General features: G+C 36.9%; 1 protein-coding gene across 1 annotated transcript in view; it reads right to left on the reverse strand.

The window, feature by feature from the left end:
* Nucleotides 1-3,646: 3,646 nt before the first annotated feature.
* The window catches only part of USP10 (ubiquitin specific peptidase 10), a 50,174-nt gene continuing 32,130 nt past the window's right edge, over nucleotides 3,647-21,690 (reverse strand). Inside the window, exons 6-14 of the mRNA XM_084294772.1 lie at nucleotides 21,521-21,630; nucleotides 21,026-21,081; nucleotides 19,489-19,592; nucleotides 18,646-18,745; nucleotides 17,232-17,412; nucleotides 12,989-13,154; nucleotides 8,657-8,801; nucleotides 7,440-7,505; nucleotides 3,647-4,742 (exon numbers count right to left, since the gene is read on the reverse strand). Of these exons, the coding sequence (XP_084150898.1) occupies nucleotides 4,555-4,742; nucleotides 7,440-7,505; nucleotides 8,657-8,801; nucleotides 12,989-13,154; nucleotides 17,232-17,412; nucleotides 18,646-18,745; nucleotides 19,489-19,592; nucleotides 21,026-21,081; nucleotides 21,521-21,630 (1,116 nt within the window). The 3' untranslated portion in view covers nucleotides 3,647-4,554. The remainder of the gene's footprint in view (nucleotides 4,743-7,439; nucleotides 7,506-8,656; nucleotides 8,802-12,988; nucleotides 13,155-17,231; nucleotides 17,413-18,645; nucleotides 18,746-19,488; nucleotides 19,593-21,025; nucleotides 21,082-21,520; nucleotides 21,631-21,690) is intronic.

Raw genomic sequence — 21,690 nt, forward strand, 5'->3', positions numbered from 1 at the left:
AAATAAAACCCACAACATCCCCCACCCACAAATACCTTCTGGTTTTGGAAGTCTTTCTCCCCCATACCATCAAATCCTTCCCCATGAATGGCTTATGGCATAGGATTTTCCTAACATCACACATGGCCAAAGTTTCTGGTTTGGAAAACTAGGTTTAGTTTCTTAAAATCTGGTTTAAAAATCATCGAAGAACCACCAAATTCATGGTGCATTCATGTGGGTTGGGGGGTGTTTTGGTGGTTTTTCTCTTCTACATAATTGCAGACAAAGCAATCAAAAGGCTGCAAAATCTTTGTTTTGGAACAATGAGAGGCATTTAATATATATAAAAAAATGTGGTTGTGCGTGTTCATGTCAGACTTGCCACATGCTTTTACTTTTTTTCCCATTTTGAGCAATAGACTGCAGAAGACAGATTTTAGCAACAAGTGCATTTGTAATACCCCTACTGAAAATCGAATAAATGAATACCAGCTGAATAACCTCTGTTTCATAATAAGAGAGGATTTCAACACTGGCTTTTTAAACTGGCAGTTACTCATTGCCATTTCTTTAAAATAATTAACAACACTTGTAACCTGCTCATATCAACTGAATGTACCGACTCAGAGCGTATTGCAATTTTGCAACATTTCTGAAGACAAGAGCTCCTCTTTTACAACTTTATCTGACCTTTTAATATTTTCCAAATATATTTACTTGCTTAACACTTAAGGGGAGTTAGGATACAACTTTTCTAAGACACCCATACATGTCTCTTATAAACATTTAAGATTTAGATTTTATATTAAAATCCAAGTTCACATATAAATTCCTTCTCTGTTCCTTTTGAGCAGGAGAAAACACAGAGGACATAGGAAAAGGCCCTGGATCTGCCACAGGTACAAGGGAATGCAGAACCTTGTGTCTGAACACCAAAAACCACCTGACAGCAAAAAATATTTAATGGATTGTTCTTATGAACACAAATAGTATTCCCCAAAATAAAAAAGCATTTTATTACCCCCGTATTTTTAATATACTTGTATTACAAACCCACCCATAGCTGATGAGACCTTTATAAATACTAAGTTTTTTGTTAGAAAACCCCTTGCCACTGTGAGTTCTCCTGTTAGTGCAGGAGTAGATCAGGCAAGAAATCCAATTTGCTTCTACTAAACTTATCTAAGACCTTATCCACAAACTTGGACCTGTAATTTTTGACATCGGTCAAAACTCACCAGCCTATCACCTCTTCCAGTCAAAACCAACACCTGCAGCAAGGACTTGCTATCAAGTAATATTTAAATTAGCGATCACATGCAATTTTAGCTGGAATACTTGGAAATGCTCATTTTCTTCCCTGTTGCCATGACTGGCACAAGACAAAAATTGCTGCATGCAGCTGTTGTAGTTGTGACTCTGAAAGGTCACCACAAAGGCAAAAAGCACACAGTAAGCCTGTTACCTAAAACATAGGTTTTCACAATCCACTGGAGATACAGTTAAATACCAGATGAACATCATTTACCTTCTGGCAGCAAGAAAAAATGATTTCTGCAGAACAGACAACTAAGGTACAATACACTCCCATGTGCAATTTTCCCAGCAGATTTTAGGCAACACAACAGCACATGCCTGCACATTTAAGCCTCTTTGAAAGAGATCATGATCTCCAAACTGATGCTATAATGTGCATAGAGATGCTTAAACCCACAATCAGAAAGATTATTCTGTCTCATTTGGAGAAAAATGTTTTCATTTAAAAGACATAACAGAGGAAAGTACTGCACAAGTACTTTTAATTTGAGGTTTACGACATCTTCACAAAGCTCCCAATGAGGGTATCAGAAGCTGCAGAGATGAGTGCCTCTACACAGCGGTAAGGTTTTCCTTCCAAAAACCAACACTTTGGACACATACAGCCGTAAGAGCAAAAGCTGCAGCCGTAACCATCTGTTGTAGGTGTACAGTGAGGCTAGGAGACAGAACAACCAATTTTTTTCCCCCAGACCAATCCTACAGCTGCACAGGCTGGGTATTAAGCTGCAAAGAAACGGGACTTGAATATAACTACCACAACAGCTGAGCAGAGAATAGTAATCTCATTTCACAGATTTCAAAACATGGTTTCTCCTATTTGGAACAACTAACACAGAACCAATGTCTCCAGAGCACCAGCTCCAAGGTAATTCCTCTGATGGGCAGCCCTGGAAGCAGCAGCCCCCTGGCACATCCCCTTGCTAGCCCTGGCTGCAGGGACTCAGGAGGGATGTCTCAAACCCAACCTTCAAATCAGAAAATAGTAAGGATTTGGTGATCAAACAACTAAGTATGCACTCGGCTATCCAGAACAATTGAGAAAATACCGTAACATTTTCTCAGCCTCAGGATTGTGGCACAGAGTGCAGTTGACGCTACCTAATAATTTTTAAAAAGCCAGCGAAGATCATCCATCTGAAGATCATCCAACTTGGAGCCACGGGGCTGAGCACTCCTACTGCCTGCTGGCTGCACCCCACAGGAGTCAAAACCTGGGAAGGGGCCCCGGGCAGCACACTCATTCCTTACGCGGGAGCAGCACCTCCAGGACTGACTCACTGCAGGAAAGCCCAAGTTCTCCACCATCCGATGAGAACATAGAAAAGTCCCAGGGCAAGTCAGCAGGGCTTGCTCCAGCAAGCCTTGCTCCTGCCACCGCCAGGCTGTTGACTCAGCAGCCTCGGTGCCAGGACAGCTTCGCTGCTCCTCAAACACGTGGGCCTGTCGCGGGAGTTTCATTTCCGCTCCGGGAGCCACGTGTCCGCTGCCCTGCGTGGTGACATTGTGTAAATTGCAGCCACGACTTCACATCTCCAGCCTACTCCTTTCACAGAGCAGCTGTGAATAAACTTCCCGTCTTTTGTAAGGTGACTAACTGCTGTTTAACTTGGGCAGAGAACACAAGAGGGAATCCCATGTCAACGGGCAAGTGTTGAAACCTAAGGCATTTACAGAGCTGCGTCCTTCTTTTGGAAAACCTAACGCTGCTAAGACCTGCACCCATCCATCTCCCGGACACGCAGGCAATGCAAATTAAATGCAATTGGCAGTTTAAGGAAGTGTTAAAGAAATCTATTGGAACAAAGTTCCTGGAAAATTAATGCAGCTATACTTTCTTCAGAGCTTTGAGGAAAATATGATTTTTTAAAAACCTAAATACCATCTAAAAATAAAAAAAAAGAGCAGTGTATTTGATCAAAGTATATACACTTTAACCTCACATTGGCTATGCATGTTAAAATCGGCCATGTTTTTTTAATGAACACATTCTTTTAGTGAGACAAAACCACATCTACCTCAAAGCATCTGTGCTGGGCACAAAAGGAAGTCACCCCCCCGCCATTTGCTCTGGGACTAGGACAGGCATCCCAGGCGTGGGCCCTGCAGGAGCCTCGTAGCTCCTCCAGGCTGACTGATCTCTTCTCCCTTTTCCTCTCTCCTCAAAGCTCAGTTGGATCCCAGTGCCAAATGGGAGCATTTCTGAAGCTGTAAAAGACAAAAAGCATCTGCACTTCATTTGGGGGACGTCATCTCCACCTTGTAAAAAGTGTTCTGAAGCCATTTTCAGGAGCTTCCAAGGCTAGAATTTACACTAGAGGAAAAACAAAACCCACACGCACACACCTTAAACCAACTTTGTGACTTTTATTGATGGGCGACAACTTTATACTTCTAGATATCACTAAACTGTGTACAATTAGGAACTCAACATTATAGGAGAGCAGACAGCAAAATTAAACAAAGCAGACTTAAAGAAATATCAATCTTAATTATTTTGCCCATTTTTTTTTTAATTTCATGTACACAGAAGCATAAATGCAGTTTGAAATTTCTTAATAGCAATAAAGTTACAATCACCCATCTATATAGACTAACATCTTAACTCCAAATATTTGATCTGCAATGTGTACTTAAGCAGTTTCTCATCGCACAATTATTAAAATGTGTCTTCCTATTAGGAACCAGCAACTCTGCATTTTGTACGTTTGTACATTTTTTGAAGCACATAGGACCATTCCCATCTCATACAGATCGGCTCATATTTTACCACTTATCAAAAACTATTGGGGAAGCAGAGAGCGCTTTTTATTTTTTTTATTTTTTTATTTTTTTACTTAAGTAAAGATAAAACATTTTCACAGAAATCTACAAGTTCTGTTGCTGGTGCAGGGTTTTCTTCTACTACGCAATTAGAAAGTGGGAATCAAATGCAAATCCCCTTTTATTATCTTAGGATTCAGCATTAACTCAGATTTTTCTTTTTTTTTCTTTTTTTTTTTTTATTTTTTAATATTTTTGTGATTCTTGAGACTGAGTCTTTCAACCAAGTGACTTCATTCTGCAAAGTCAAAAGTCAACACAAACTATGTTGTGCACAAACCCAAGGTAGTTTCCTTTTTCACTCTATCCCATAGTTGCAAGGGAAAAAAAAAGATTCACTCAAAAGAGCATTTACAGGAGGAAAAAAAGTTAGTGATAGTTGGCGTTCTACAAAGCAGGTATCTTGCACACACAGCATAAAAGGGAGAAGTTTCACAGCAGGTCAACTCGGCGGTAGTACAGGAGGTAGGCTGTGCGTTCTGCAGACGGCTTCACCACCTGGTACTGATTTATCACTTTGACTGCCTGGTCATCGATGCGTAACCAGCCATTTAGACCAATTTGGAAGACGTCCGTAGTGTAGTGGCCACCAGTTGCGCTGTTTCCGTGATGATAGACAACTGCAAAGAGAAATTCATGATGCACATACACTGTATACATAGATAAATATCCCCTGAAAGATGAAATCACGAAAGAGTCAAGTCCTGCTTTCTTCATAACATACTCATGGTGGTTTAGCCAGATACAGATTCTCGTTTAAGCCAGATGAAGGTAAGTGCTTCCTTACACTTGGTGATAAACTTCAGCCAAAACCTCCACTTACAAAAACCTGAACGCTTCATGATAGCATTCATTCAGAGGAATTTCTTATTCCAAAGTGTTAAAACTGTGTTTGCAAAATGTAACTTCAGCCTAAAAAGTGCAAAACACTCCATATTATTAGTGATGTTTCTCCACTATACCAAATCTCCTGATTCTAAAGGACACTGAATTAAGAACAAAAACCACCACAAAGCATTTTAAAAATTCCTGGAGGATTTTCTGGGAAGGGATTTGCCTCACAAAGGTCATCTGCAGCAGAAGGCACATCTGCAGCAGAAGGCAACCCTTTTCAACTCCCCACAGATACTGCCATGCTTAAGAGATACTACAAGCTACTACATGTTCTGTCTGCTGGTGACAGTGTTTTATTGAAGCTACTTATTAAAAAGAAAACTCAGGCAGAACTACATGATCAAAAAAAAAAAAAAAAAAAAAGCAGGCAAGACTATAGGGCATTCTATATGGCAAACAAGCGTAAAGCTTTCCTTTAGGCAAAAAAAAATAACTGAAGATATATGAGAGGACAATAAACTCCCAGCAGAACACAACACTGTTCAAATCACACTGATTATTATAAAGCAAATTATTTCATCCATGATGATTCTTTTGTTTTAACTAGAATTTTGTTCTGAAAACAGGTTCTGTTGAAGTACCAATGTACATATTTCCCATATATTAGTTCTCAGTAAACTCCTTAAAACTGTGAATGGGACATAGCCGATTGACTATGAATACTACTGCTTCCAGGAGAGAATCAAACTGTCTTCTCTCCTCAAACATCTTCACGTCCAAAATGTTTTCAGAGGATACATCTCAACTCTCCTTAGAGAAATCAAACCTGAAACTCAACACTGAGCTCTCGGTGTTAGGTGCAGACAGTGCCTCTAAGTGGAAGAAATCTTTTATATGTGTAAGTGTAAGGATGCATAAAGTTGAAAGCAATTTCTTTCAGGAACACATAAGCCATAACCTTATGCCTAACAAGCACAAAAAAAGGCAGAAATATTGCCATATTTGACAACAGCAAAAGTACATATTTATGAAACATTTTTCAAACTGTCTTTTCAGCCTAAAAACACACTTCAAACTTGCTCAAATTTTCTTCATATTTGTACACAGCCAAACATTTTACAGCAACGTGAACTAAGCAAAGCAAAAAGGCAAAATATACCACATCTACAAATTCTGGGGAATTTGTGAAATAAGCCTTTTATGGCAACTTCAACTTAAATTATCCACGTTCTAAAATGTAGTTTATCACTACGTAATTAGGACCATCCTGTGTGGTATCTGTGGATTCTTCAAAGCCTTATTTAATGATTTAAAAGTCATCTAACTAGCTGAGTTTCTGTGGATGAGAAGTCCTAGACTGACAGAAGACTGAAGTACTCTAACTTTTCCATAGAAGAAATCAGAAAAACACAGTGCATAAACGCTGAACCACCCCAACTCCCTCAGTCTATCTCCATAGGAGCGGTGCTCCAGCCCTTGATCATCTTTGTGGCCCTCCTCTGGACTCCTAGTATGCTCATGTCCTTCTTGGGCTGGAGGCCCCAGACAAGATGAATTTTCTTCAAGCCATTTAAACACAGTCTCCGAACTTGTCCCATGAAATCTACTACCAATAAAAAAAATTACACTGCCAGGAATAGTTCTGAATTTCCAAAAAGACAGTTTCTTTTTTCTTGTTTTTTTCCTTCTATGACCTCAGTGATCACAAAACTGTATCCAAACCACCAAGTCACATAAGGCCACCAGTACTGGCACAAATTTGGTGACATGAAAGTTAAAACCTCTGGTTCTCCCGTTTATTATGTTCTCTTAATGCCAAGGCAAATAAGCAGGTGCAGATCGTAAACTGTGTAGGAGTGCTAAACTGCAGGAAATCCATTGCTGCCTAGAGACTGTTTTGTCCAATATTAAAATGCTGCTTCAGAGTTCCTACATGAGCTTCCAATCTTAACTACCAATTTAGGTATTCCGTATACATCGCAGACTCTCTTAAAAACATCATTTCTTCACACAAAAATCATCATCTCCTCCAAGATAAACTTTTCTACCTACAGCATGCTATTCATACACTGCCAGCAATATTCATCTTGAGGGTTGAAAGCGATGCAAGGACAGCATTTAAACAGCTATTTCAATAGGTGTTTGAAACATTATTGTGAAAACCAGTGGTGTATTTTAGGCAAAACTATATTACAGCTGTATTTCAACTTTTAGTGGTATTTTTCAAGATGGATCTGCTACAGAACTTTTTGTAAGAGTTTCAAGCTGAACAGTCAGATATATAAAGAGAGATAGCATTGTATGTATACATGCACATAAAAAAAAATCACTAATAGAACTTGATAATCCCAAGTTATTTCAGTGTAGCTTAAAAGAAACTATTATGTTATCCAGGAAACTCCACGGTTTCTAGAATTCTATATGCAGAATTTGTATTTGAAATACAGGAACTAGAGGCAGACAGATAATTACAGATAGCATACCTGCAAAGAGCCGGTAGGTTCTTTGGCCTTTAAAAATTTTACTTTTCACACCGGGAGACAGTAGCTCTGGAGGAGGGAAAAAAGTCAAAGACAGTAGTTAGCAAGTGTGGAAATTCAGTTTCAACAGACATCAATTATTCCTAAAAACAGAGAAACCAACACCAATATAATGGAGAAAGTTTTAACTAAAATGTCTCCTCTAATTTTTAAAGGATGTTCAAGATTCTGATACCTGGCAATGAAAGCAATGAAATTTGAAGTTTGATGAAAGCTAGTATTCACAGAAGGCTTAAAACTACCATTTAAAAAAAAAGAAAAAAAGAGAGAAAGAAACATGCAACAGATCAGATACACTAGTTCTACAAATAACCATTAAGACATTTGAAAATGAAATATTAAGTAAAACAAAAGCATATTACTACCTGACAAAGCACATTATCCAACCTGAGATCATCAGTAATGGTTAGTAATAATTGATTTTATTTCTTTTCCCTATCTAAGCTGGATGGCTAACAGTCATCTTGTCAGATCAAAACAAAATGCATTTAATGTTGCAAGCTTCAGATGCTGGATTACATGCAAGTTCTTACAGTTCGTAAAAATCAACATCTCTTAAAGTATTTATTAAAAGGCAGACCTTTATCACTTAACCTCTGAAATGCTGCTTACTAGTCTGTCTTCATGCTATATTTTCTTTGAAGTGCTGATTTCCTTTCATCAGCCACTATTTATTACAACAGTTTGCCAATTCTGAGTGAGATCTGACATAAAAGTATCTAGTATTAGTTTGCACCAGCCTCGAATAGGGACATAGCCCTTGTTGAACAGGGTTATTTCCACTGTTTGTCCTCAGCCTACAACCTTACTCCTTACATCTGCAGGAAACTCTTATTCAGCGAACTCAATGCCTAGGATGTGGCAGAGGTTTTAAGATCTTTCACCACTGCACAATGGTGGCCCAAACTGCGTTACAGACAACGTCAGAATCAGCAAGACTGAACCCAGAAGCCTAAATATAATATATTCTCTTTAGAGAGGATAAGAAAGCATACAAGACATTCATCCGAATTACTAAAACTTCTAGGTGGCAATAGCCTTCATGGAAAAGGAATCTTGTGCACAAAGCTGGGAGCAAAAAAGGAAAAAACAGGTAACACTGCAGAATTTAATATTATTCCATCCAAAAAAAGGGGAAAATTCTGTTCCAAAATCTTTACCTTTACTAATTTCCAGATCAACAGGATACTCAATGTTCTTGATAAGCTTCTGACATCCACCAGTCTTCTCATATACAAACCGCTTGAGGTGTAAAACAAGAACAGGGGGGAGTTCTTCTAGTGTCACTCTTCGACTGATTTCCACCTAAAAAGAAAAAACAAAGATCAAGAAAAACTGGTTCTTGTTGACTGCTCAAAATCACTCCTTTAAAATTTGTCTTTAATTCGAAATACATCAGTTCAAAAGAGTCTACATAATATAACACAGCTTATTTATTAACTTATAATAAAAACTGCAGTTTAAAATCTTAAAGCATACTGGACCTTTAGCCAAGCTACTCATAAAGTTACTGTTTGGAAATTAAAACTGGACTCAGAAGAAAAAAAATGCCTTCCTAGAAATTCTGAAATAAAAAACAAATCTCCAGGTAATTACTTTAGTGTTTTTTTTGTGTGTTTTTTTTTTTTTTTTTTTTTTTTCCTGAATTTTCTGATCGAGAAACGCTGCTTTCATGGTCTTTATGATAAATCAGCATGTTGTATTCCAACAAATCCTGCTACTGAATGTGGAATAGAAATTCATGCGGAAAAGCTATCACTTTTCCAAGCCTGACCATTAAAACTTAGGCCTCTTACGATGCTGAAGCAAGCAGATTTTGTAGGGCACTTGACTTCCTCGCGGATTTGAGCTAATCCGATTTACAAGAAATAATTTGACATTTGAAACAGAAATAGTCTCTACAAACTGTAAAATTTTACCTACATCCTAAGGGTTCAAAATACACCTTCCTGCATCCAAAAACCATCTAACCACTGGCAACAGTGGCAGCTTCTGAGCTTTAAGAGAAGTTTTATTTTGTGCTTTTCGTTGTTGTTGTGTTTTTTTTTTAAACCAAGCAAGCCAAACAGAGCCCTGTTCTTTTCCACTCAACTAAGTGCCTGCTGGTGCCCACCTGTCCATCTTCCAGGAATAACAGGCAGAAAAAGAAGCTGTAAGGCAGACTGTGAAAGGGAAGGTGACAAGACGAGGTTCACACAATTCTCCCAGAAACTTAAGGGAGCATGTATGTACCATGCATCTTAGCACAGAATGGCTCCTGCTTTTAGGGAGCAAGTCTGTATAGGTTTATATATATAGAAAAAATATGCACTCAGTTCACACAGTTAACACTACTTCAAGATTTTCCTGGAATTGAGTCTTCTCAATCTCAAATCTTTAATTCAGTTTTGAGCAAAAGAAAAAAAAAAAAATTCACAGACCCCAGCCCAGACCAAGAACAGAAGGATGCTGAAGAACATCACTGCAGGGGTTTCAGCAGCTGCCATTCTCCACCCCCAGTAAGCCAGCTGGTGTATGGGACCAGATGCCTGCCCCTCAGCTGTGCCACCACCTCCAGCACATTGGCTTAGATCACAGATCAAAGCAGCTGTGTGTGTCTGTGCCAGGCTGGAGAGCAGCAGCTGAGGAGCAGGCACACGCTCTGCTGTCCTGACACTGCTAGGGGCCCCGATTCCTGGCAGCAACACCACCAGCAAACACTGCCACAAACGCCTGTTTAGTGAACACGACTCAGAGTCCTAAGAAAATATTTGTATGAGCCTCAAGGAGCAGCTTGAGAGCTCCAGGGGATGTGAAGACTCCTTAGAAGGAGTTTGTGGAAGGTAACCTGGAAAAGTAAATGAAGCAAGGCTGCTTTGCTACTCAAGAAGATTCGCTTCTGGTAGAAAAACGTGAACAGGTCTGTGAATAAGAAAAAAATATCATTCTAATGAAGTTAAAAATTAAGCTTTTCGAATACACATATGTATTCACTGTTTAAATGTTCAAGATTTCAGAAACTGATCTGCTTAACCACGAAGAACCAGAGAGGGATAAACAGCAAGAGAATGACATTCCATTTTAAACATCTGTGTAAACTACCTATTTATTTTCAACTCAACTGCAACTCCCTGAGCGATTTCCTGTTTATATTAATACACACATAAAATTCAAAATTAGCTCTAATGACTCAAAAAATTAAACTGTAAGAGAAATCATTCACATATGTGGAAGATTATTCTTTTCACATATATTGCTTATTCCTCGAACTCGTAAAGAACACAATTCAGATTATAAACAAACAGAAGACAACAAAAAAAAAAAATCAAATAATACAATCAGATTTTTAGCTTAAGCAAAAGTTCCTGAGTTTCCCATCTGGAAAATGAGGATGGAATGCTTCTTCGCAACACATTTAGAAAATTACTATCTGCAAAGTCCTAAAAGTCAACGTGTTCAGTGTTGTCTCTACAATTTGTAATACAAGAGCAGCTATTTCGACTTGAATTTTTCCTTAAAAAATCTAAAAGACATTGTGAATGCTTGTATTTCCATTCAGACTCTAAAATATAAAGCAGACCAAACCTCCAGCACCTAAACTGAACACCCATTTATTGCAAACGGTATGATTGAGCACTGGGTTGTCAGTAAAGAAGTTAATACCATCTGCAGTAAAGACCAAAAAAAAAAAAAAGAATGACTAGCAAAACAAAATTGATGTGGTAAATTTTGACGAGTATGCATTGCAAATGTTTCTTCTACTTGGAAGACAACCAGAGAAACAAATGTTCACTAACACTCACTCACTCCTACTGAGCACACAAAGCAGACAAATTTCAGCTATCCACCTTCAGGTTTTCAAATAAAGTAATCCATGCTCTCTTAATCTGACCCTATTTTTATTTGGCATATTTAGAAGACTAACAGGTACAGAAATAAAATGACAGACAGAACAACTACAACTGAGGACTCTCTTTCCATACTGGACTACTGAAAACAATTACAAAAAGTGTATGAAAAATTGACATCTGAGCAATCCATCCACAACAGAGATGACGTTCGTTAGTAATGCATTCCGTAACAAGCATGACACTAGGGAAATAAGTTTAATTTACTACTCTGTATCACAAGTTCTCAAGCAATTACTCCTTTTACGTACAGTATTATTTGAAAACTATGATAAGCAGTCAGCAGAGCTGCATGAGTCTGGTGGCTTCACCTGGCAGGGCAGGTAAACTGCACCACAATCACTCTCACTCCTCCTCAAAACAAAACAAAACCAAGAAAGGCTATAGAGCAGCAAAAAGGAAAAAAGCAGGGAAAGTTAGCTCCAGCCCAGCCAGACCCAGCACAATGAGGGTGCAGAACAAAACGTCTTGGTCCTCCAAGTGACAGAAAATCACAAGGCTTGGAAATCTCTAAAGGTCCTCCAGTCCATCCCCTCTAATTCAATGATAAACAGTTTGCATAAATCCTGATGGGCTTTTCTCTAACCTTCTCTTAAATAGGAACGACAACTCCACAAGCACCTCAGGCAAGCTCAGCCTGGTTCCTATTTCCTGTTCAAGTATCACAGAGTAATTAGTCTCTTCCTTTTTAGAGCAGCCTTTGCCAAGTCTTAAATCCAGTTTCATCCCTCTACTTCCATATCGTTTCTTCTTGAAGGTGAACAGCTCCTGCCCCTTATTCTTTCCTTTTGTAGCAGAGCTTTTAGCCTGCCATTCACTGTTTGCTCTCTTCTGGATATTCCCCAGCTGTGAAGAATATTCTTGTTCAACTGATTACCTAAAACTGAATACAGTATCTCTGCAAAACTGCATACAGCAAACCAAGCAACTACAGAGTTATCATGGGCACTTGAGCAGTTCTATTGGCTATTGAAAGATTTTAGATTTTCATTCCAGAAAACGATAATGACCGTTATGTGTTTTAGGGAGGTTCTGCATGGGCCTCTACCAAGCCAGCGATCGACAACTAATTTCATTGCTGACTTGTAAGTTCAACGTGTGAATAAAAACCCATCGGGGACAGCAAGACAAACGACGCAAGTGTAGTGCTTCCAGAGCATTTTTCCTAACATTACGGTGCGCTTTCAAGCAGTGCTCTGAAGAGCTGCTCCTGTGACAAGAACACCTGGCAGTCCCTAGGAATCAGCACGTTAAGATTGCTAAAGCCATTTTGCTTAGAATAGTACATATTATAATCACAGTTTACCCTGCTAATTTAATATATACTCAACTAAAATCTTCAACCAATTACTACGCCAACTCAGAAACCATACCAATTTACAGGCACAGTTTTGCTTAAGAATTAGCTCTCTTCTTTGAATGACTTTCACTGTACGTATTCAAATGTATTACATTTTACCACTGGAGGACACTGAAAAGGTTAGCACCTCTTTTATTAACATAAGGAATAGTGTTCAAGTAACTATTTGTAAACCAAGAGCTGAATAAAAACCCTTAAAAAAAAAGTTTAATATTTGACTGTAAAAAGGGGTCAACAAAACACACCTCTTGCTTGGTTTTTGTGGTATAACCCTGGACAGACTCTCTTGCCACCAAACTTTCCAACGCATCCTGAACTGTGCGTATCTTGTCAGACTGGATATCCAGTTGTAGGGTGAAGAAAGGTTGCAGTGTAGCAGACTCCTTGGAACTCTGCTGGTAAACAACAGATCTACAGGAAAAAAATAAAAATAAAGTGTAAAAAAGCAAGGTAATTTTCAACAATGTAGAATTTTTTAAGTTAAAATGGATCGAAGTCTACCTTAATAACGCAATTAATAGTTTAACCAAAACCAAACAAGCAAATAACAAAGCTTAAGCATAAGTTTCAACAACTTAAATCCACTTTAATGCAAGTAAAATGACTTTCACACCCCCTTAGAGCATACTGGCTGGAATTATATATGAATTGTTTTATTTATGCAACGATTAAAACAGTTATTGGGTAAGCATCAGATAGTTAAAGAGAAACATAGAAATTCTTGATCACGCATTTAAAAAGATTCGACTCAGGACAATTTTTTTCTCTCCCATGTAAACATGAAATGTGAATACAGGAATGGAAAATAATCTATCACAAATTAGGACCAAAAGATAAAGTATCAGACATTAAAACATTTATGATCAAGTCTACTGAATTGCATCTTGAGCCTTCAGACAGTTCTACCATTTTATTCTAAGCTGGAAACAAAAACACTGATGTGTTTCATAGCAGAGCACAGCCAAGTATGATTTAGGTTAAATAAAAGTCTCAAGAGTAGGAATAGTTTACACTAAAAAAGCAGGTAAGATACCGCAGGGCTATAGTTAGATTTTTGTAAAAATTGTAAAACACAGAGCTTTAAAATAAAGTCCAAACTATACCTAATTGTATTCCTACCTTGGTCACTAAAGCATGTTTCTACACTGCCAACCACAAAAATATTTCTGCTCTGTGAAACATACCTACTTTTGGCAAGTATGTTTGGAACCCAGCTCTTTACGCATGGAGGCACAGAATGCTTGTATGTAAATCTAAAACCATGACTCCTACCATTTTAAAATCATCCCTTATCACATCAAATCTCTGAAGTTATGCTTTTGAAATAAATATTCAGAAACGCAAAATATTAATCTTTATCTAATCTACATTTTGCTGTAAAAAATGACAACCAACTCTAAATTCTGCAATAAAAACACACTTTTTTTCAGCCACTTCACTAAGTCCAATTTCATACTGATTTTAAATTGTTTGTTTAGATCTTGCCATAGGAAATATAAACTATGCTCTGTCAAGGACTGGCGTTTCCTTTTCCTCCCATCATTTTCTGTGTCCAGACTTTGTCTATGTACTCTTTTGTACAAAAACTGGAGACTTCTGCAAAACTGGTAGTGCTAGCGACCTAGGGCATGGGAACATGTTTCCTATTTGTTTTTGGTTTTTTTTTTGTAGTACATTCAGTTGGAGCCTGTAAGTAATCTGGCTTGGTGCTAATTGTTTCGTGCAAAGAGATAGTACGCTCTTCAAACATGTCACTGCACTGAGTGGACTCTTCCTGATTTCCTGAAGACCATCAAACACGGCTCAAGAATTTATTTTAGTTTGAAAGCAGTACTTACATTAAAAAGTCCCAGCTGTTTGTTTTATACTAAAGAAATGATTTGTTTATGATATTGTTCAGTTTATTATTGTGCCACACTAAGCCTGAAAGCAGTGAGATAATTAATATAGTCATAATTCATGTAGCCATGCTGAAATTTCTTTGCATTATATATAAAACACTAACATACAGGTTTTATGCCTCTACTGCAAATTCCTGTCAAAAGACCCCTTTTGATTCAGGCAAAGCCCTGACGCAGTAACAGAAAGCCAATGCATCTTTATATTGGCAAACATATATTCTTCAGAGGGAAGAGAGCCTATGAAAAACAGTAGCATCTTTATTTCAGTTTAACACTTCCTCCTTGGCTATATTTAAGGACAAAACCTTCAACACATGGCAAGCACAGTGTTCCAACAAACAAACTCTCCACTGTGTAAGTCCTTGCTGCTTTTGGATACATTTCCCAGCCCCTTTTTAAGCTAACCATTATTTAGTGCAATAATCAACAGAAAATTGCTAGCAATTCCAACTGTTTTCAAGTCCAAAGATTAAAGACTTCATTAATAATATGGATGATATTCTGAAAAGATAACACTGTGTTTGTTTTTTTTTTTAAGAAGTCACATGAAATAAGATTGCAACATTTCTTCAAAATGCAGAAATGGATCTGGCAGCAAAACCTTTGATAGAATTTAGTTTTCCATAGATAAAATGAGTAATCGGAATAATTAGAAATTTCAATTGATCAAGGAAAAATCCATCATTTTCAGTAAATAATCTCATGTATTCTAAGAACTCTGAAGTTAGCAGTACTGTTCCAAAGTTACAGTTAGCAGTACTGTTCCAAGATAAAAATTTTTTCATGAAAACAGGCACTTCTCATTGCTATCCTGCTTAAATCACACCAATACATTATATGTATATCCTTTTAAAATAAGAGTTCATTCGAAGGGAAGAATTGTGGCTATTTATGGAAATATTTATCAGGCTTCTAACTGGATATAAGCTAGCTTGTGTAATTAATATTTGAAATTCACGTGAGCTGAAAAAAATCAAAAGGGACTCTGCACATGAACAGATCAGACCCTGACAAAACTCTTCTATGTGCTTACATTTAAGCCTCACATTGCCCTAAGAAAATAAGTTGTTTAAGTGATTACACCTAAATAGGCATTTAATAGTCTGACCCAAGCCAGAAGATGCTAATGCACACCATGTTCTCCTAGCTGCTTTTTCCATGGGATTTTTTCCAAGTTTTGATGCTTCTTTGGTAGACTTCTACTGGCAATTCTGTATTCAATCCTTCCTATCTCCACCCTCAGCCTCAGAGGAGGAAGCCTTCCAACATCACAACATGGGATACTGTTTCTGTGGTAAATTGTGTGACCTAGTTTGGAGGCTAAATAAAATGGGTGTGGTGACTGTAGACAACAGATGTCAGATCGGACCTTGTAGTTCTGTCGCTCAGTGCAAGTTTTTGCCTTTTTCAGTACCATCTCTATTTTATGTCATTTCCTGTGGATTTCTACAGAAGACAGCATTCCCTAAATATTCGTAATTTAACATACTGATGGATTCCTACTGAGATCTTGACTCCAACCATGATAAAAACACTACAGGGTATTAACAATACTTTGGGTAAATGAAGATACCATCAACATGGAAGTTCAATACGTACAAACAGCTGTCTGCCAATTTTTATGGAAAATATCATTTTATTTGCCAGCTGTCTGACTGAAATCCCTAAAGAATAATTTCACTGTATTTCGCAGGCAGAAGGCATTATTCACACCTCTGGACTGAATACCTGGCAACGTAAGGAGTCAAACACTAGCAATTAAGTGTCTGTCTCCAATATAAAAATAATTCGTCAAGTCTAGCATTTTTGTTTCAGAATATGTTTTTAATAAGTGTTTACCTTGTTTTCATTTTAAATTACATATTTCTCCAAACAAGCCATGAGGCGTCCTTTCCAAAAAATATTCCTTCAGTATCCACTTTCTGACTTCCTCTGGTATCAGACCTGAACACAAGCAATGTCCCACATTCTTTTCATTCCTGTAACATCTTGTAGCAATTTACATTTTTCCAAACTTTTCGTCTTTAACATTTTATTTATTAACTATTACACATAACTTTCCTGCCGCTGTGAAGCACGTGTCTAAACAATAAAAAGTTAATAATTTTTTTGATTATATTTCAGTTCTCTTACTGATTGCATTTAGCTCTTGACAAATCTCGCTATATCTTTCTGTTCTGAGGAAAGACTCCTCAGAGTTCATAAAAAATAGGCAGCTGTAAAGTTCTTTGGAATTTTTAGATATTAGTATGACCATACAAAGCACACATTTCACACTCCTCCTCTATATGCAATTGAGTTTTGTTCCCTGAATAACCTGTTCACTTAAGTTGCTTACAAAAAGATTCATACTCTACAACAAATCACAGAACCATTTGGAGCAATCTTTTGATCATTCTGGTTCATTTTCTGAACCCTCACATGCATAACAAATGCTTCATGGTACAACGGTTTGTTCCTGCTGGGAGAGATGAATGTTTAAATTTCTTCCATCCAACTACTGTGAGAAACACAGAAGAGGAATAAGGTATTTGTGAAGGCAAAGCAGCCTACTTGTCTCAACATCTTTTGTTAACAAGTACTATACCTTATATGACCACCAAAAATATCAGTAATTGGAGTCTGAACGAAGTCAGCCTGTCGAGTGACTGATGACTTGTTGCGAGGTCCCACTTGCTCCCATTCATCCTCACTGCCTTCTCCTTGTTCATCTTGCTCCTCTTCTTCATGAACAGTCTGAGCCTCAGGGCCGTTGGAAACTGTGAGTTCTTAAAGGGAAGAAGAAAAAAATATTTTTTTTTGCAAATAAACCTGCATCTAAGTAAAGAATTTAAAAGGAAGATAGGAACTTTTTTCAGAAGATAAAATGTTTTCTTAGATTATCTAGATTTCACAGACCATAGATTTGAGAAGAAAAATTAGTACATTCCTGGTTCCCTCACAGCTGGACCTATCCATATCCATATACAAACAGAAAGCAGCTCACTAATGTGTATGTAAACAGATGTAATTTCCTAACAAAGCTTCATATATTTCAGTCAAATTTGTTGGTTAGAAAACTAGAAAGTCAAGTGTTATTCTGGAAGCATAATTATGCTATTATTAAATAAAACTCCCTTTCTGCACATGTATTTTACAGCGAACCCAAGACTTAGCAAATATTTTCTTTGTGAATGCCAAAGTGAGGAGGCTATAAACTGCATACAGTTAAACAACAAAATATGGAATGATCATTTTATATCATAGAAAAAATTACCCTGCTAAAGAGAAATGGGTAGCTGGTGATCTAAACTCTATACTTGGCTAAGTATTTTGTTTCATTTTTAATAGGGGACCCAGACATAAAGCCACCATAAAATAAAATGGTGTTTTAGGCTGTGTACATCTCCTAACACTTCTTTCAAAGAGAACTTGTCTCTTGTCTCTGCCTGTGTCAATAAAACTTTAAGTTATAGAATATGTTCCGTTTTAAATTAGATATAAATTAGCCGTTAGTCTAGAAAACTGCACTTCCAAAAAGAGATCTTAATCAACAGAGGTTTACAGATCAGTGACAAAATACACATATTTTTGAACTTCTATGGAGAGAGCCAAAACCCCAGTAAACAACTGACACTGGAGATATTATAAATGGCAGAGAAACATACATATGCTTAAGACAAGGCCAACGAACTTGAGTTAGCCTCAGATAATGTTCAGTTGAGCTCAATAAAAAACTGATGTCACTCAGTATCTATAGAAGCATAATGCTTTTACAAATACAGTGCAAAATTTTGGGTTATTTGTAAACAGGATGGACTTACTTTATCCTTTGGAAAGACTTTATTTAGCAAAAGATTATTTTTTAAACACATGAGTCCTTGAAAATGTAGCATTCTAAACCTATCTCAACTTCTACTCTAAACATTTCTCAGTGTTACAAAATTAACACAAAAAGAGGGGAAACATCTTTAGTGACACGTATTTGAATGAAATGAAGTTCGCTACAGAAAAAAACTAACTTTCATTATGTGGAGAGAGAAGTTTCTTTAGGGTCAGCATTTCTTCGTGTAGTCCATTGAGAATAAATCCCAAGTATTCTTCAGCATCCTCTTGTCTGCCCTAAAAAAAAAATCCAATAATTGTATAGTATTTTCATATTTTCAATTTAACAGTAGACAGAAGACATTGAACATCTGGCTTTCCCATTAACATTTTATCAACTACTGAGTCTGAAGTGCAAAGTCAAAGTTTTAATTTTATTGTAACAGCCCCCCATTTTTATTTCAAAGAGAACCAACATGTTAATTGATAACCTCCCGTGACAGTGAGTACATACATAAGTTCCACCTAGATACAAGCATTTTTTCCACTCTTTTTGATACGTATTTAATTTAACGTGCTAGTTATAATATTTTTGCAATTTCCTTTAGAAATAAGACCAAAAGTTGCAGTCAAAGTCCAAATCAAAAGATGGCTTGAACTATTATCATTTATTCAAATTGAAACTAAACCTGAAATGGTATTTTTAAGTCTCACTGGAACTTCCATCATTCCATGCTGAATCCCAAGCAGAAATGAGTAACTGATTATTTCTTAAATACGAATCAACACAGTACCTTCCCTATAGAATGAGAAGTTTTTCCGTTCCAATTTTTTAATTATTCTGACACACCGAACTGTTAAAACTTCTTATGAACATCTTCCTATCATTTAAGTCTACTTTAATTATAACTAACTACCAAGTAGTTGATTTTGGTGATATTTAGGCACGGAAACTGATGTATGTATGGCGTTTACATTGTTTTAGGTACAGTGACTCTCCTGTGATGCAATTACGGAAATAAGAGACTTGTAAGCCACACCTTTTCTGACAGACTTGACTTGATAACTGTCAAAAGTCTATAAATATATGTAGGTTCAAAGGCAGCTCCTGGTCGGATGTCTCTCACAATTTTTTCGCCTAAAGCTACAAGACAAAGAGAAGTATATATAAGTAACAACATACAGAAGTTTTTCTACATTATACCTTCATAATCATTTCATACATCACTAGATTTTGGAATCTAAAATTCAGTTTCATTAACAGTTTTATTACAGTTTCAGCCAAGTAACTGGAGCTCAGAATCATTAAGATACAACTCTCACATCCATAACCTTTTTCCAAGAGGCATCTTACATGATTCCACATTTACTTACAGATGGTCTGGAAAATGTTATTACTCTCTTTTTGCACCCAACACTATGAAGATTAACAAAAATATCCATAACCACCACAAAAAAAAAAATCTGCTTCTATTTAAATTTTTGTAATACTTTTGTTTTAGGGAAGTATTTGTAATGGATCACTTTTCCTTCCTGCAAGGAAGGAGGGGAAAAAAAAAAAAAAGACACCCCCGAAACATTTTGACACAGCATTCAACTTAAAGGTGATACAAAGAAGGCCTCAGAAAATATCCTTGAAAACTACAACACAATGAAAATGACCTAGAAGCAAAGTAAGTTGCATAAGGCAGTAAGATTTGTTTTACAGAAACAAAACTTAAAAGCAGCAAACCACAGAAATGTCTGAACTGCTTGGAAATCACTGGAACAATCAAGGCCTAGTGGTATTTTCTTATAATGTTACATAAACACATTCCTGAAACTGATTTTTATTTCTAATTTGTAATTTCTATTTGTAATATAACAGATTTGGTTTAGAGATTGAACAATGAAACCTGTAAGACAGTTTACTTACACTGAAAAACGCTCTATTCCCCACTACGTCATTGATCCTAAACACATATTATCAAGAATCATACAAAGTTTTAACACTGAGATAGTGCACAGGATGGTGAGGAATTAAAAGCCATGATCACATTCCTGCAGGGAAGCTCTAACTGCTCAAGAGACTTGTTATGGCCCTGTCTTGTTATGAAGTAATGTATGTGCAATGCATTTAAGGAAAAAAAAAAAGAAACAGCACAGAATTACAGAATTGAGCAAGCTGATAAACCAAACAGCTGGAAGTATCTAAGGAAGGAAACAGTGAATACCAAATGATTTGTTAGGATGGGGATGTTTCCAGGAAGACATCTTAACAATTAAGCTAACCTTTATAAAATATATATATATATATTCTTATTGCATTTGTACATTTGATCTACCAAATGGAATAAAGTATGTAAGGTCCAACATGTACGACTTCTTGATACAAAACGCCAATAAGGAAAACCATGACACTGACAGAAAAGTAACTGCAAACTTTTAAAGATACCAAGAAACCCTGAAATCTGAAGACCAACGGAAGGGATCAAACACCACTACTCACATATCTTATGTACATCGCAATGTAGATCCTTACCCCAAAGCTTTCTTATTATGCTTTTAAAAGACTTTTCTCCTTCTACTCCCACTCACCTTGTTTGGCTTTAGGAGGTACAGGCATATTAGTGAACTCATTCATTAAACGAACACTGAAACAGAATGGAAGGAACAACTACACATGAGCAGCAAGTTAAGACTTAAAAGGACAAATAATAAAATTAGATCATTGTCGTTATAGACAACCAAAAGCCCTAAATTATCACTACAGAAGTCTCAACGTTCAGATATAAAAATTAACCAGACCGTCGCTGATCATGATGAGGTGCGAGATTAGCTCTTGCAGTTCTCACAGTTCATTTTTGCACATAGAACACTAATTAAAAGCTATACTTAGGCAACAGGAAGTATCTTCCTTGACAATGCAAGTAATTATAAAGTTCATGATGAAAGTCAAGTGTCATCAAAGAAAAGCACAAGAAACTTTTGGATAGATACTAGCTTTTATCAGTTGCAGTAACAACCATTTCTTAGAGCTTTCTTAATAAGATTAATCCGATCGCAGATTATTTTTTTAAACAAGCTACTTACAAACTGTCTATCATTGGTGTTGAGGTACACGGCCGCTGTGATTTTGAATACATTGGAATGGACTTCATTAAATGATACATTGGAGGGCAAGCAACCAAGGCTTGCAGGGTCTACGCAGTGGCATTAAGGAAATATTCAGAAAAAATAATCTGCATATTAACCAAATACTC

This window comes from Netta rufina, assembly GCF_964035555.1.
Source record: "Netta rufina genome assembly, chromosome: 13".
NCBI classification, from domain to species: Eukaryota; Metazoa; Chordata; class Aves; order Anseriformes; family Anatidae; genus Netta; species Netta rufina.